Source organism: Eschrichtius robustus, chromosome 5 (genome assembly GCF_028021215.1).
Source record: "Eschrichtius robustus isolate mEscRob2 chromosome 5, mEscRob2.pri, whole genome shotgun sequence".
Taxonomy (NCBI): domain Eukaryota; kingdom Metazoa; phylum Chordata; class Mammalia; order Artiodactyla; family Eschrichtiidae; genus Eschrichtius; species Eschrichtius robustus.
In genome coordinates this window covers 136,567,767-136,584,978 of record NC_090828.1, presented here as the reverse complement: position 1 = coordinate 136,584,978, position 17,212 = coordinate 136,567,767, and the positions used below count along the sequence as shown (strand labels likewise).

At 39.3% G+C, this 17,212-nt stretch overlaps 1 protein-coding gene across 6 annotated transcripts in view; it reads left to right on the top strand.

Moving 5' to 3' along the window:
- IWS1 (interacts with SUPT6H, CTD assembly factor 1) overlaps positions 1-16,721 on the top strand; it is a 47,404-nt gene extending 30,683 nt beyond the window's left edge. For 3 of the 6 annotated variants that reach the window (XM_068545302.1, XM_068545303.1, XM_068545301.1), the window contains exons 7-14: positions 546-696; positions 2,231-2,313; positions 3,792-3,921; positions 4,815-4,932; positions 7,724-7,835; positions 8,532-8,588; positions 11,376-11,487; positions 16,351-16,721. In XM_068545302.1, coding sequence (XP_068401403.1) covers positions 546-696; positions 2,231-2,313; positions 3,792-3,921; positions 4,815-4,932; positions 7,724-7,835; positions 8,532-8,588; positions 11,376-11,487; positions 16,351-16,482 — 895 coding nt within the window. In that variant the 3' untranslated portion in view covers positions 16,483-16,721. Of the gene's footprint in view, positions 1-545; positions 697-2,230; positions 2,314-3,791; positions 3,922-4,814; positions 4,933-7,723; positions 7,836-8,531; positions 8,589-11,375; positions 11,488-11,952; positions 13,898-16,350 lie in introns of those variants that run through there. The other 3 variants (XM_068545304.1, XM_068545306.1, XR_011074164.1) reach the window with 3 other exon arrangements.
- The last annotated feature ends 491 nt before the right edge of the window (positions 16,722-17,212 follow it).

Here is a 17,212-nt window from a genome sequence, read left to right as displayed (position 1 = left end):
TATTAGCTCCTCGTTGAGTGTAAAGATTCAGGTGAAAGCTACAAAGTCTTTTTGAGGCTCTTAGCAGATTTGTAGATCTCTATCTTTATCTCAGTCACATTATGTTTTGAGAGTTATACTTCTTATCACTAAAAAACAGCAGTTTTTTTTTTCCTACTTATTCTGTATAAGACAAAAAAATTCAGATAATTGAAAACAACTCTTTTCCCCCCCCAAAAAGGCAATGCAACTAAAACTGAACCATGGAGTGGCAGGCAAAACTTGAAATTTGAAATGTTCTTTTTCAGGCTAACACATGTAAGCATGAACATAGTGTATGAAGGTGTAGGGCTATTAGTATTTAATGTGTAACTGTTGGGAAGTTGAGCATAAAATGTATGATCACTTGTACTTTTAAAAGCAATTTTAAAAGTACTTGCACTTTAAAAGAAAGTAGCACTTCACTGAGTTAGAATTAAGAAAGTTGGTGGTTCTTAACTGTCATAAAAGAAAATGGGTATTTAAAAGGGAATTTATATTTCACTTAATTTTGGGTTACTGCTTAGCATGGACTTTCTGTCGGACTTTGAGATGATGTTGCAGCGGAAAAAGAGCCTGAGTGGCAAGCGCAGGCGTAACCGTGATGGTGGTACTTTTATTAGTGATGCTGACGACGTTGTGAGCGCCATGATCGTCAAGATGAATGAAGCTGCTGAGGTGAGATAGGTCACTTCTAGCTTCATCTTTCTTTCTCCCACATATTTGGTTATGTGGCCTTTTTTGTTTTGTTTGTTTGCGAGGCATGTGGGATCTTAGTTCCCAGACCAGGGATCGAACCTGCGTCCCCTGCATTGGAAGCATGGAGTCTTAACTGCTCGACCGCCAGGGAAGTCCCTGTTTTGTTTTGTTTTTTTCTCCGTGCAGCTTATGAGATCTTGGTTCCCCTACCAGCGATTGAACCCGGACCCTCGACAGTGAAGAATCTTAACTATTGGACCACCAGGGAATTCCCGCCTTTTTTTCTTTTCTTTTTTTTTTTTTTTTTTACACTTAATCCTTGCTTAAACTACATTAAAAATACTTTGTTTTTGTTTTTTTTATAATAAGCATTTACTGTTCTAAATTTTAAGCATGGAAATAATTTTAATTTTTAAGTAGTGTGTTTTAGGAAAAAAGTGAAAAGACTAAGTATTAAGTAAAATGGGGCTGTTTAGCTGAATTGGTTTGCTGGTTTTATGGGGGAATGATTTTGTTCTCAGGTTCTGCTACCACAAAGTGATGTTTCTTCACATACAAAAAATTATAAACTCATATTTATTATGTTATAAACCTGTGTGTCATTCTTTTGTCTCTGATCAAATGATTGCATTTAACTCACTGCATTTAAAAATTCTGCTCAAATTGTAAAAATTGCCCAAGTATTATGTTTAAAAACAAGTCCTGCTCTTTTAGAGACACTTGCTGAAGTATTTGTGAATCCAGTGACATGTGTCTAGGATTTGTTGCAAAATTATTCAAGGGTGAAGGGAAAAGTAGCTAGAGAGATAGCTGAATAAGACTGGCCATGTGTGTTTAATTGTTGAAATGTACATGACAGGAGTGTATTATTTTGTTTTGTATGTCTGTAGAATTTAAAATTTTCTATAATTAAAAAAGTAGGCGGAATTCCCTGGTTGCCCAATGGTTAGGACTCTGCGCTTTCATTGCTGAGGGCCCGGGTTCGATCCCTGGTTGGGGAACTAAGATCCCATAAGCTGTGTGGCCTGGCAAAAAAAAAAAAAGTAGGAAAAACATACCCAAGCAAATACTAAAACTCTTCTTTAATAGCATATTCTTTTATCTTTCTTTACAAGCCTCATATAGCTGCAAAATTATTCTTGATGATAAACCAAATTTTTCCATGTATAATTTGTACCTTGAATGAACTCTGAAGACTTGATAGTTAATGCCAATGTTTTAAATTAAATTTGTTCCTCTCGGTTTATAGTTGTTAAAACTAATTATTGTAATAGTTTTGTGGGTTTTGGCTCTGCAGAAAGTCTATTCTTTTTTTTTTTTATTTTTTTATTTTTTTTTATTTTTTATTCTTTATGTAATTATTCTTTCTTTTAGGAAAAACTGTAGTGTCTTGGAGAAATTGCTGCTTTATTATATTTAAAGTTTAGAATTGTAGTGGTTATAATTCACTATTAACAATTGCCCTTTTTTCCTTTTTTTTTTTTTTTTTTTCAATCTTTTTCTTCCTGGATAGGAAGACAGACAGTTGAATAATCAAAAAAAGCCAGCACTGAAAAAATTAACATTATTACCTACTGTGGTCATGCACCTTAAGAAGTAAGTATTCTGTTTTCTTGAAAAAGTGTTTATTTATTTATTTATTTATGACTACATTGGGTCTTTGTTGCTGCACGCGGGCTTTCTCTAGTTGCAGCGAGCGGGGGCTACTCTTCATTGCGGTGCGCGTGCTTCTCATTGCGGTGACTTCTCTTGTTGCGGAGTGGGCTCTAGGCGCGAGGGCTTTAGTAGTTGTGTCTCACGGGGTCCACAGCACAGGCTGTAGAGCACGGGCTCAGTAGTTGTGGCGCATGGGCTTAGTTGCTCCGCGGCAGTTAGGATCTTCCTGGACCAGGGATCAAACCCGTGTCCCCTGCGTTGGCAGGCGGATTCTTAACCACTGCGCCACCATGGAAGTCCGAAAAAGTGTTCCCTTTTAATGGAATGATATTCAAGCTATGTACTAGTATTCTAGAGATATTAAAGAATGATTGCCTTCTGTCAATTTACAGAAAAACAATAGTGAATAGAATTTCCTAGATTATTAGTTCATCACAAATTTTTCTTAAACTTTGATGCCTGATGCAAACAGAACAAATAGCAAACTAATATTAATGAAAGAAAAACTTGGAAACCACTTATTTTGTTCTTTATAGACTGTTTAGTGTCTGGTAAAATTGCATCTTTTTTCCCAGTGTGATTGAGAACAGAGCAAATCCTGGGAGACTAGTTGAAGCACATAGTGAATAAGACTCATGTGTCCTGTTATATCATGAATTATGTCAGTGGTCCTTCTGCAGGTTCTTTTCATTGGTTTGCTCACATTCCTGAGCAACTTTGATTTCTCCTTGAACTCAGCAGTAGCCTTCTTTTGATGGCTAAAGAAATGCATTAGTACACCGATGAGCCAGCCATATGGTCTAGGACTTTCTACTAGAAAATTGCTACCTCTATCCCAACAGACAAAATTATCTGTGCCAGATTTCATATATATAATGTCATGTTCCCTGTTACCATAATTGATTCTAGTACATAAAATGGAATTTGAATAGCATCGGTATTTCATTGGGATTTTTTTCTGCTAGGAGAATGGTATTCTCTCTGGTGTCCTGCAAAGAATAGCACAATTCTGGGTTCTGTCTTACTTGAAACAGTTTGAGGATCACTCTTCTCATAGATTAAACTTTTTTTTTTCTTAGCTGTAATAATTAAAGCTCATTATTCTTACAGTCTGTACCATTCATATCAGCATTACCTTTTGTAATTTGGTGTGTTTTTTGTGTTTTTTTTTTTTCCTTTAACACATCATCTTTACCTATCAAGTCTGTTTGTTTCTTGAAAATAGGAGCTAAATTTCATATTGCTGTTGAAGTCTATGAATAGGTGCTCAGTAAATAATGTATATGAGTCAGTTTTTAAAAGCAGTTTTTGGAAACATCACTAAATCTGTAAGAAAATCCAAAGGAAGCTACAATAGAATCAACATTCATAGACTTGACTTTTTTTTTTTTTTTTTTTAATTCTTCTTCTTATTACAGGCAGGACCTTAAAGAAACATTTATTGACAGTGGTGTGATGTCTGCCATCAAAGAATGGCTCTCCCCTCTACCAGATAGGAGTTTGCCGGCACTAAAGATTCGAGAAGAGCTGCTGAAGATTCTGCAAGAGGTCAGAGGCAGATAATCTGACTTATTTGCTCTTCATTCATTATCTACTGTGGTTTGTATTATCATAACCTGTGTATTTTGCCATATATTTATATATCCTCGCTGCCACAGCCTATCAGAAGAGGAGTTTTATTAGGTGTGTTTATTAGGAACATAACGAATAAAATGAGCATAAAAGGAAAGCCTTTTAAAACTTCGTGTGACTGTGGTATTGAAGGAAAAAAGGTCTTGGAGTAGCTCTGGTTTATCTGAGAAGAGTAGTATAGTAGTGGGCATGTTGTAGGGAGGCACTTGAAGTAGAAAGAGCACCAGCTTCAGCATCAGATAAGCATGCATTTGAATCTTGACCTGGGCCACCTTCATGTGGCTGAGACACCTTGGGCAAGCTACTTAACTTCTGAAGGAGTTCCCGAGGAACCTGCTATGTGCCAGGTGTTTTTTAAATATATAGGTTCACTTATTCCTCACAACAAACCTGCAAGGTAGGTGTATTATCTCCATTTTACAGATGAGGAAATTAAGACTCAGGGAAGTTAAATGACTTGTCCAAGGTCACATAGCTAGCAGATGGCTGTGGTTGGGTTCAGGCTTAGGTCTGTTTGGTTCAGAGGCCTGAGAGGACCCTTGATTTATTAAGCTGCTAACCTCTGAGGATGCTTAGTTCACACTTTCTCATACTGTTAAGTTTTACTTCAACTCAGTGGTAGTACTGAACTCTCAACTACTGATGTGAACACAAAGTATGTTTGTGTTCAGTGTCCGTAGATCCTGAAAATAAAACTTTTTTGTTATTCTGTTGTGAATGAACCAGGTCTTGCCGGCCCTCTAGAGTAGATTGGCAAGACTCCCAGCTTCAGAATGATTAATATGTATGTCTGTGTTTATGTTCCCCAGCTACCTAGTGTGAGCCAGGAGACCCTGAAGCATAGTGGGATTGGACGAGCAGTGATGTATCTCTATAAACACCCCAAGGAATCAAGGTCCAACAAGGACATGGCAGGGAAATTAATCAGTATGTACATTTTACTTTTTGTTTGGTGTGTTTATGTATATAGAGAGACAAGTATATATAAAAGCTAACTATATTTTTACCAATTTTCATTTAAAATGAGTCAATGAAATGGAGTAGGAAAATTTTTTGATACCTTCTTATAGGTACTAAGCTTTTTTCCCTTAGACTTAAAATGCTTCTCAGTATATTTAAGTATGCTATCCAGTATATAACAAGTAGAATGATACATTTTCTAATCATGGATCAAGACCATGTAGAGAGAGAGGGATTAGAATGTTGGCCCTAGAGTCGGTCATACCTGGGTTCAAATCCTAGATTCACCACCTACCTTACTACATATCCTTGGGCTAGTGATTTAAGCTCTAAGCCTTGGTTTCCTCCTCTGTGAAACAGAGAATTATGTGTTTAGTTTGGGTTGTCTTAAAGAATAAGTGAGAAGGTGTATGTAAAGCATGGTGCCTAGAATATAGTAAGTCTTCAAGAAATGTTAGCCACTGCTGCTATTGTTGTTATATTTATAATGGTCTCCAAAGCCTTTGTGTGTTATGACTTACTGATGACAGAGGAATCCAGAGGAATCTAACTGAGGTTCATTTACTCAGCTGCCATATTGTTCATGAACACCGCATGCGTCTTCATCATCCTTCTTAGCTCGTCCTGTGCTTTGTGTTGGAAAGAAATTTTTAAACTTCAAGTCTAATTTGAAATAGTAACTACTTTTGTATCTGAATACAGTAGTTATTTTTCTGTTGAATGTTTAAGACTATCAAAAGCCTTTAGAGAAATTTAATTCTTTTTATAAACTAGAGAAGTAGTATATCTTCGATCTTATTAATAATCAGTAGTTTATTGCCTATTAAACAATAAGCTTTTGATGCTTTGATGCAGTGGGTCTCCACGTTCTTTTTGCCCTAGGCAAGAGAGAAGCAGACTGTTCCCCCTGGTACCTGTGATGTACTACAGGTGATTCTGAATCCAGGGTTGGGGACAGCGGGTCAGTTTTTAAAGAGATATAGACTCCCCTGAGACTCCTTGCTTCCTTCTTAGTTTGACAACACCTGTGTTCTGTCTGTAAAGGTCCTTTCTTGTTTTGATACAATGCGGCGATAAGAGCAAAGACATCAGCTGGCACCTCTGGACTTTTACTGGCTAAACAGTGCGCATGTAGTACTTTTTTGTGTGATCACCTTAGCAGCTTTCTTAGACTTAATGAAGTACAGACCCTACACCTGCACTATCAAAATGTAATTTTTAAAGATTTAGACCATTTTGACAAGTAATAAGGGAGCTTGTTTTTGGTTAGAGTAAGAAAGTAGAGGAATTTCAAGGTTTTCTGTTTTCAATATTTGCAAATGATGTGACCGACAAGGGGTTAATATCCAGAATATACAAACAGCTCATGCAATTCAATATCAAAAAAAAAAGCCCATTAAAAAAATGGGCAGAAGACCTAAATAGACATTTCTCCAAAGAAGACATTCACATGGCCAACAGGCACATGAAAAGATGCTCAACATTGCTAATTATTAGAGAAATGAAAATCAAAACCACAGTGAGGTATCACCTCACACCAGTCAGAATGGCCATCATCAATAACTCTGCAACTAATAAATGCTGGAGACGGTGTGGAGAAAAGGGAACCCTCCTACACTATTGGTGGGAATGTAAATTGGTGCAGCCACTATGGAAAACAGTATGGAAGTTCCTTAAAAAACTAAAAGTACAACTTTCATACAGTCCAGCAATTCTACTCCTGGATATATATCCAGAAAAACAATGAAAACTCTAATTCAAAAAGATACATGTATCCCAATGTTCATAGCAGCATTATTTATGATAGCCAAGACATGGAAGCAACCCACATGCCCATCAACAGACAATTGGCTTAATAAGATGTGGTACATTTATACAATGGAATACTATTGAGCCATAAAAAAGAATGAAATATTGCCATTTGCAGCAACATGGATGGACGTAGAGAATGTTGTGCTTAGTGAAATACATATTCCACATATAAGTGATATCATATAGTACTTGTCAGACAAAGACAAGTACTATATGATATCACTTATGTGTGGAATCTAGAAAATAATACAAATGAATCTGTATACAAAACAGAAACAGACATACAGACATAGAAAACAAACTTACGGTTATCAAAGGGGAGAGAGAAGCGGGGAGGAACAACTTAGGAGTATGGGATTAACAGGTACAAAATATTATACGTGAAATAGATAATCAATAAAGATACACTGTATAGCACAGGGGATAATAACCTATAATGGAAAAAGCATCTGCCAAAAAAAGAATCACTATGCTCTACACCTGAAACTAAATATTGTAAATCAACTATACTTCAGTTAAAAAAAAAAACAAAAGATTTTCTGTTTTCAAGAGACTAAATTTAGAAATTAAACTGTCTTTATGAAATAACACAGCTAGTTGATGACTGTCAAAGTGAGATAGATGTTACTTTCTTTAAGCCTCTGTGGTGATTACAGGTTTAAGTGATCTTTTTTTTTTTTTTTAAGTGAACTTTTTATATTGAATTTTCTGAATCAGCTGGAGCTAGTTGTGATGCTGGTATCATGCTGTGTTTATTCTACAAATGGTCCTGAAATAATGTTATCTTTAAGGAAAGAATGTTCTTTTTTTTTTTTTTTTTTTTTTTTGGAGGAAAGAATGTTCTTAATGCCTAGAATATGATATTACACTAGGGTATGATTATTTCAAAGAATGGTAGTAGAAATGCTACTTTATGGGCTAAATATTTAATTTTTCTCCATTGTAGATGAATGGTCCCGGCCTATATTTGGTCTTACCTCAAACTACAAAGGAATGACAAGAGAAGAAAGGGAGCAGAGAGACCTAGAGCAGATGCCTCAACGGCGACGAATGAACAGGTAGGAGTAAGTGGAGTAAACGCTATTGTTGCGATAACTCGGGGGGGTTGGTAATTAAGATCATTAAGAAACCTACAAGATGGTAGGATTTTGTCTTTCGCCTGCTTGATATGTCTTGCAGTTCGTGATACCTTTTTAGTTTAAATGTGGTAGTGTACAGTGAAGCTCCACACCCCTTCCGCTTGCAGGCTTTTCTGGTTGGATCTGGCCTCTGCCACCGTCTGGAGGTTGCTTAGGTTGTTTCAGCCTCTTGCAGAAAAAACTTTCTCAGTCCCATTTCCAGATCCTTAAGAGAAAAAAAAAATGTTCGATTTATATCAATAAACTGGATGTAGTTGCATCCAAGATGGCAGGCTCATTACAGGTGAGTGAAACCCGGTGTGCAAATGATCATTAAAATAAGTAGTACTCCGCGATGAAGAGTGGCCCCCACTCGCCGCAACTGGAGAAGGCCCTCGCACAGAAACGAAGACCCAACACGGCCAAAAATAAAAATAATAAATAAATAATAAATAAAAAATTTTTTAAAAAAAATAATAAGTAGTACTTTTATAATACAATATTAGGAATTATTTTCCCTGATCCAGTGTAAAGGACCTAACGGTGGTCTAAGTTTGATATTTCATTTTGCTCTTTTTTCCTTAGTTATAAGGTCCTGACATTTCCTAATATCTCATCAATTACTTTTTTTCCCAGCACTGGTGGTCAGACACCCCGAAGAGATTTGGAAAAGGTGCTGACAGGAGAGGAAAAGTAAGATTTTTGTATTGATTTTCAATGTAGACTATATTGGGAATGTTCTGCTTGCTGCTTTGTTTTAAGAAAAATAGCAAATGAAATGATGCTCTGTTCACATTGGCAGGGGATGATTCCAGGTGTAGTATTTATTGAATATTCACATTCTGTGGGTGCCCTGGAGGTTGTAAGAAGATTGAGAAATAGTTCATTCAAAGATTTTGTTGCTGCTTGCTATGTGCTAGACTCTCTGGTAAACTCTGAAAATACAGAATCAAATTAAAAGTAGTCCATTCTTTCAGAAAGTCTTTAGAGGGATTGTAGGCAAAGGGGAGAGCTTAAGCAAAGATGTGGGGTAAGCACGCAAGGCCTGTTTTAGGGATGGCAAGTAGTCGGGCAGTAGTATGGTGCCTGAGGTGGTGGAAGATAAGGTTGGAAATGCAGATGTTGACCAAATTCTGAAGTGCTTTAAGCCAAGATGAGGAATTCTCACTTCTCTTTGGTTTCCTAGAAAGTTTTTGAGCATGGACGTGAAGTCGTCCGATTGATTTGGAATGCTTCTGCTGGTAGCACGATGTAGGATGGGTTGCAGGGCAGAGGAACTGAAGGCAGTGATACAGCTAAACTGAGACTGTAACGGAGAAGCAGAAGGTTGAGGAGCCCTCGCAGGTGTACAGCTGCCAGGAGTCTGGCGTGGCGGGTGAAAAGTGGGCTAGAGCTGAAGATACCAACCAGAACTTTAAACTTAAGTAACCCTTCACTAGAGTGGAGAGGAGGAGTAGATGTGAAGGCATAGATGATGTCTGTTTTGAGCATATTAAATGTAAGGTGACTGAGATGGTCCTATAATTATCCTGGGCTTAGAACTGCAATTTGGGCTAGAGACATAGATTTGATAGTTACCTCCGTAGAAAAGATTGTTGACTCAAGAGAGTACAGAGTAAGAAATAAACTGAACCCTTTGAAAAGGGGTGTAGCCAGTGAAGGCCAGTGAGCAGTTGTGGTCCTGCACGTTGGAGGAGAACCCAGAGGAGAATGAGGCCACGCTGGGGGTGGGCCGTGGCAGAGGGTAGGCTTCACGGGGGTTTGTGCAGTGAGGGCTGGCAATCAGGCAGCACCCAGATCGCAAAAGGAGAACGAGAAATGAGCTAGAGGGAGCACGTGTCGTTTGCTGGTGGATAGGTGTGCTGACAGTGGCTTCTGGGGAAAAATGAGAGTTGTGGGAGGTTTTCTAGTCAGTTAATGTGTATGAAAGTTAACAGAAGTTTCAGTTCACGTATATGAAAGTTACAGAAGCTTGATACTAAGAATGGAGTAAACCGTACAAGGGAATAGAAACAATTTTAGAATTTTTTAGCCTTCTCTTCCTCTTCTTCCCCCACCCCCGCAAATACCCACCCTCCGTTTACCACTGGGGTGGATAGTTACCTAAAGGTTGAATGATTCGAATTCCCAGACATCAAATAGGCTTCACTTTTGAAGGATGGTAGTCTTACGTTAGTCTAGCGTGGTAGTTCTCCAATTTGTACATAAAAGTTACTGTATGTGGCGCCATCCAGTGCTGGCAAGGATGCAGAGAAACTAGATCACTCATCCATTGCTGCGGGTGAAGTGGTACAGCTGCCCTGGAAAATAGTTTGGCAGTTTCTTGTAAGGTTGGACATGCAACCACCATACAACCCAGCACTTGCACAAGATTCTCAGGCATTTATCCCAGAGAAATGAAAACTTATGTTTGTGCAAAAACCTGTCTATTAGTACAGCTTTATTCGTAATAGTCCACAACTGGAAACAACCCAGATGTCCTTCAGCAAGTGAATGGTTCAACAGACTATAGTATATTCATACCATAGAGTACTGCTCAGCAATTAAATGGAACAAAATATTGATAGATGTAACAACTTGGTTGGATCCTCAAGGGCATTATGTTGAGTGGATAAAGCCAGTTTCTAAAGGTTACATGGTGTATTATTCCATTTATATGACATTCTTCAAATGCCAGCATTACAGAAATTAATAGATTCATGGTCACCAGGGGCTAGGGACTGGGCAGATGGGGTGGGGAGGTGGACATGTTTACTAAAGGGCAATAGGAGGGATCCTGTGGTGGATGCACGAACTTACACACATGATAAAAGTGCATAGAACTAAATACACACACACACAGATAAATGTGTGCAAGTAAAACTGGGGAAATGTAAATAAAAATTGATGGATTATAGCAACATCAATATCCTGGTTGTAATATTGTACTATAGTTTCTGCATGTTGTTACCTTTGGGAGAGACACTGGATCTCTCTGCATTAATTCTTGCAACTGCATGTGAATCTATAATTATCTCGAACTTTTTTAAAAACAAGAAACAGACCAAAAAATTACTGTATGAGTTGCGTATGCACAACCATGTAAGCTACTTTATGGGTATACTCAGTCTAGGGGGTCATTTTGAATCCCTGGTTCTTCACCTCACAAGTGAACACATGAGTGACTATTAGACCAGAGAAATTGAGATTCAGAGTCCTGATGGAGGAACCAGCCTTAGAAAGGAGAGATGCGATTATATCTGAAGCTGAGGAGAGGTGAAAAGGAGTCCTGAAAATGCAGAGGAAATAGGCTTTGAGGGGGAAGTTGAGCCATTGGTACAGCAGTGTGAGTGACGATGAGGCCATCTAAGACAGACAGCAGGATGCTGGAGCGGGTGACTTCGGGAGGGCAGAGGAGGTTTGACACAGGTGTGCAGCCGAACGGGATGCAGCCGGGTGTGGTCGGCTACATAAGCAGCATGCTCTTCTTCCCGCTCTCAGGGCTCTTAGACCTGGAGATCCTGGATTCTGTGCCCGGGCAAGGGTCCCCATGCCCTCGAACAAGGACTATGTTGTCAGGCCCAAGTGGAACGTGGAAATGGAGTCGTCCAGGGTAAGCAAGCAGGGGGACAGCAAGGTGGATCTGAAATGCAGATGACTGTCTTTTACTTTGTGTTTAATAACCCTTAACAGCTCTTAAGGTTTATCTGATTTGACGAGAGCTATTTTCTGGTCACTTATCTAGCCAGATCACTTATTGCTGATGAGGTTTACTTCGGACTTAAAGGAACATTATCAAGTTGGGAAGTTTCCTCTTATTAGTCCCTTTATTTCAACTGAATCTTGAAGCCTAGAGTGTTTTGGTACAGTCGTTTTTTTTTTTAAGAACCCTGAGAAACAAAACTCACCTGCTTCTGCAAGCTACCCCTCCCTTTCTATTCAGCTGTTTTAAGTAATTCTGTTGTGAGGTGTTTATTAGGGTAGACACTTCCTCTGCCATCACTGTAAATACTATTCGGTGATCCTTATTGCTTCTCAGTAATCTTTTTTTATTCTCCATTCAAACTACTCTTTCTAGCCTGGTATTCTTAAAAAGGGCCTAAGCCGATTGGAAAAGCATAAGAGGCGATTTGCAGAACAGAAGCGACTCAGCAGAGTGCACCGTGCTGTCAAGTTCAGCATTGAAGGCAACAGGATGCCCCTGTAGGCCTGGCCCTACCAGAGCGTGTCCGGGAGGTATCCCCAAGGAAGCATGCTCTGTGCATGGGCTTGAGTTGTCAGCAGCTAGAGTGAAAACAAGTGTGTGTGTGCTTTCTTAACCAGAAAAGGCCAGGACCACTTTCAGTTTATGAAATAATGACCGTAACAGGCACTTAGTGACATTCTAGTCCTCTTGAATATTGAGAAATTGATACGGGATTCCCTTCCTTTATCAGTACCCTAGAGACTAATAGGTAATTACCTCACGGCTAGGCATTTTGGTCTTTCTGACTGGTACCCTTTTTATTAAAAAGGTTTCTGTTAGGGCCTGGAATCCTAGTGGTCGCCCTTACAGGCATGCAAATTGGTTAGTAACGTCTTGGTGAAAGGGAGGTGGCTTCTTTTCCTGTTGTCAGTGGCTCAGTAACTGCACTGAGGGCTCATTGCATAAAGCCTGACACTGAATATTTAGGAGATAAATTTAATTAATACATATTCAGTTCATGGTCGGAAATGAAGAAGACTTGGAAACATTCATAAAGCCAGACTCACTGACCTGCTGTGCTCAGAGGTTAACGGTGGCGCCTTTGCGGCAGTGCCCTCTTGAGCATCTGTCTGAGTGTGTTGCCTTCCTTTTGTGACTCCTCCGTGACCCCTGCTTTGGCAGCTATTTCCACGGACACACGTACCTTCCTGCCATTTCACTTTGTTGTTAAGCTGCTATCAAAACAAAGCACACAGTCTTACTTAATGAGAATAAATAAAGGGTAGAAGAGCACTGGTTCAGTGCTAAGAATTTCTTCATCTCTACTTCCTTCCCTTTTTTCTTCCCACCCCCCCTTTTTTTGGCCACACCTTGGGGCTTCCGGGATCTCAGTTCCCTGACCAGGGATTGAACCCTGGGCCACGGCAGTGAAAAACGTGAAATCCTAACCACTAGGCCACCAGGGAAGTCCCCTTCTTCCCTTTTTTCTTTCTATTTCTGTGTCCCTTGATATCCCTCCTTCCCCCCCGACCACCCCTGTTTATCTTTACCTTTACTTTTCTCTCTGTCTCTTCCATCCTTTTATTCCTCTCTTTCGTAACACATTTTCTTCCCCAGCACACTATTTTGAGAATCAAGAACTATAATAGGGCAGTGAAAACGTAATAAAAAATCCTAGTGGCCAGTCTTGTTTGGAAGGGCATGTGCCTGTCTGCTGGTGTTGCTGGTTCTGATCCCACCCTCCCCGTAGCTGATGGGGAGGGAGGCAGAGGTGGCCCAGCCTGTTGCTAGAGCGAGAGGTGACCAGCATGACGAGAGGGGAGTTCAAGCAGAGTTCTTCTCCATCCCCAGCACTCTCCAGATCAAAACTGGCTGGTATTTATCTTGGCCTGTGTCTGGCTTATAGAGCTCTGTCAAAAAAAGAAAAATAATAATAAGGCATGTTTTGGGGGCTGGTAGTCCCATGTTACATTTCAGTAAATTGTCCTTAAACCACCTGACACTGTTTCCCTGTTCAAGAAGATTCCTTACATATTCATTCAAGGCTTTCACATTGCATAGACACTAATGAGTGTTACTAGAAAACATGTTTCCCAAGAAGAAAATTGGAGTGAGTAAATGGCTTTCAAATGAAACTCTTTTTGTTTTAAATGTAATTTTTATTTTTGAAATTACAAGAGTAAATATACTAGAGAATAAGCCCCATTCCCAAAGTCCTGCTCTTCCTCTGTGTAAGTCACCACTGCTAACAATTTTGATGTGTTACATGTATTTTCAGTAATGCTTTAAACTTAGTTTTTTCTGCTCATAATTGTAGAAAATTTTGAGATTATAAAGAGAAAAATCACTCACCACTCAAAAGCAATTTGATAAAATTTTTGCCTTGTTTTCTATTGATACTTTAATATAATTAAAATTATATTGTATAGAATTTTGATCACTTCTCATTAAACCACCTTATAGAGTTATCATTTGTAATGGCTGCATAATAGTCTATCATGTGAATATATAATTTGTTTATTCATTCCTCTATGGTTTCTGATTTTTCGCTTCTAAATAATGCAGTAACCTGTGCTACATTGTATGTTTATATGCTAATTTTTTCCATGGAATGCTTTTAAAATAACATTAGAATGACACAAGCAGTGCATGTTTTTATATAGACTTTTAAATATGAAAAGCACAAATAAAATTAATGTCACTTGTAATCCCACCACACCTTAATATTAACATTTTGGGTTATTTCTTTCCTGTCCTTTATATATGTGTACATAAACATTATTACTGGTTTGGAGAGGCTTTTGTTGGAGGTGGTGGTGTTTTTTTGTTTTTGGTTTTTAACTTTTAAGCAAAATTGTGATCATACTCTTTTATACCTTGTTGGGTTTGTGTTTTACTTAACATGGTAAAATTCATTTGAGTTAACATTCTTCAGTGACTTAATATTGTGTTGTAATATGATTGTACCATATTTTTTTAAGCAAACCCATCTTGCTAATCTTTTAGGCTCCTTTTGGTTTTTCACTGATAAAGCAGTGCAGCATACAGTTTTACTGTCCTAAGGAAGTGGTGTAGGGTTGACAAATCAAGAGAGGAGTCATTGAATTTGACAGGCTAGGTACTCAGTTCTGTATGTTTTCAGGCTTGGGGTAACCAGGCATCTGCCAGATGCAAGTCATACAAGCTGTAACTAGGAGTAGATCAGCGCAGCCTGGGCATGTCCCAGTTGCTGAGGCTAGAGGCTCAAAGTATTAGAGAAGGTCCTGGGAGTGGACAAGAAGTCCGGGCTGATGGGTAGGGCTGCTGGGAGTTGGGCAGTTGGCAGAGGTCTGAGCAGGTAAGGCTTCCACTGTGGACTGGTTGCAAGTACTAAAAAGCAGGGCACAGTGTCTGAAAGGAAGTCAGATATTTGGGACTGTCTAGAAATCTGGGGTATTGCATGCATAGGGTGATAGTCGCATAACTTTCTCATCTGATAATGAATTTTTATGCTCCCTCAGAGTACTAGTGCCCAGTATTAAAATTGATATAAAATAATATTTGGAATTGGGATGTATGTAGAAAGTCTAGGATGGGTGATCAATGCAGCTCTTGTTCAAGAATGACTTAGAGGTCTTTGCTTATAACTGAGGTGGAAGACGAGTCCAGAGGTGAGATAAGGCTTGGGGGGGGGGGGGTCTTCCCAACTCAAAAGAACTTCACCACACTGGTACCGACCCTAGGGTGTCTCCTAGTCTCCACCTTATTTTAGCATTCTTTGAATTGAGCTTCACAGGTGATTCAGTAGTAAACATCTGGGGAGAAGAATTAGAAAATCCCATCTTTTTTTAACCACTTGACAGCCGTGAAGATTGGAATTGTTAGATTACTGTAGCCAGCAAGAAGAGCTTGCCCTGATCTGACATAAATGGCAGACCTTTTCAACATTTCTAAAAGGTGTCAATTTCTTGGAGACCACACCTTTTCAAGACACAGTCTTTTCAAAATAGAAATTACCTAACAAGCAAACCTTTAAACATAAAGGGCAAGCAGAAGGAGATGCAAGAAGTATAAGCCCCTTGGTTCAAGAGAATTAATTTACTTTTTGTGTCAAACTAATTGATTGCAAAGTAGTAGTAATAGCAATAATAGCTGCTTTTATTTTGAGCGCCGATTGTTCGCTAGCCTCTGTGCTTGTATTTGTTATAATTATCTTATTCACCTCTCCCAGCAGTCCTGGAAGTAGTTCAGACAAGGGGCATCATTTGCACAGGGTTACAGAACCCTGACTAGTTTCTAATCGGAAACTAGAGTTCCAGCAAGCACCTAGCGGTTCTAACCTCATTCATTATGCTTCAGGCTTTTTCTCGATGACTTTCCTTGCCTTAGAAGATCATTATTTTTTATGCCAGCACTGTTTGAAGGTATATGTGTCAAGCGATCACCTCCACGTTTGGTCTTTGAAAGGGAGAAGCATACAGTCAAGATGTGATCTGATGGAATTAGGGGGATTGTAGTTTCAGTTTTAACCCCCCTTTCTCTCTTCTAGCAAATTTCTGTGGACCAGAGGCAAAATTTGAAAGTAAGACACAGATAAGAACAAAATTATTCTCCATTGAGAGAGTTTAATATGCTTTTCTAACACTGCTGTGTATACTTGCTCTGTTGTTCCTGAGGTCACCAAAGCTTATTCTGGCTATTCCAGAGCTGAGAGCTCTTCTGTCTGCTGACTTTCAGATAAAAGAAGATGAAAGACAAAACTAAGCGTATGTGTTTCAATAATTTGCTCTTTAATTTTTACCCCACTCTTAGTTTCAGGGGACCTCCAAGAAGGGTATCAGTCGACTGGATAAACAGATGAGAAAGTTCACAGACATCAGGAAAAAAAGCAGATCTGCACACGCAGTAAAAATCAGCATCGAGGGCAATAAAATGCCCTTGTGACTGCCTGGGAGGTTCCCTATCTCTGCTCTTAAGAAATGCGCAATGGACTCTTTGGCGAAAGATGATATTTTAAAAACTTTTTTAGTGTACTTGTAAATGATTCAGCTTGTATCAAATGTTGTCATAGGACTTGCATTTCTCTCAGTTATATTTAAAACCATTTGTTGTGCACTTTGTACAGAAGAATACTAGTCATACTTCTATCAACTTTACACAATAAAATTCCATTCTGGTTTTGGGGGGCTGTCTCTTCATTGTCTTCGAGGATGCATTCTCCATGGGGGTGAAAATTGGTTCTTGGTGAGTGCAGAAAATTTTTAGATATTACAGTGGTTTGTGGCCCTTCGGAGTTCAGCCTGCCTAACTGTGGTGTGGTTTGTCTGGTCGTTACCCTTGGTTCCTGACGATGAGCTTCTGCAACCCTTGGGATTCCTGGGTGCTAAGAATGTCTTTGTGATGCGAATGAGGTGGGTCATGAAAGGCCCCTGGATAGCTTTAGGATGGGGGCTGGTCACCAGAAAGGACCTACCACGTAATTAGAGGGTCAGGACTTTGGGCAGACCTCAGGGGCTGGGGGCTGGGGGGTGCTGGAGATTGACGTAGTCATGTTGCCGGGTGATGTAATCAGTCGTGTCTAAATAGGGAAGCCCAGTTAAAGACTCTGGACACTGAGGCTCTGATTGGTGAACACACTAATGTGCTGAAATGGTGATGGGCCTTGATTCCACAG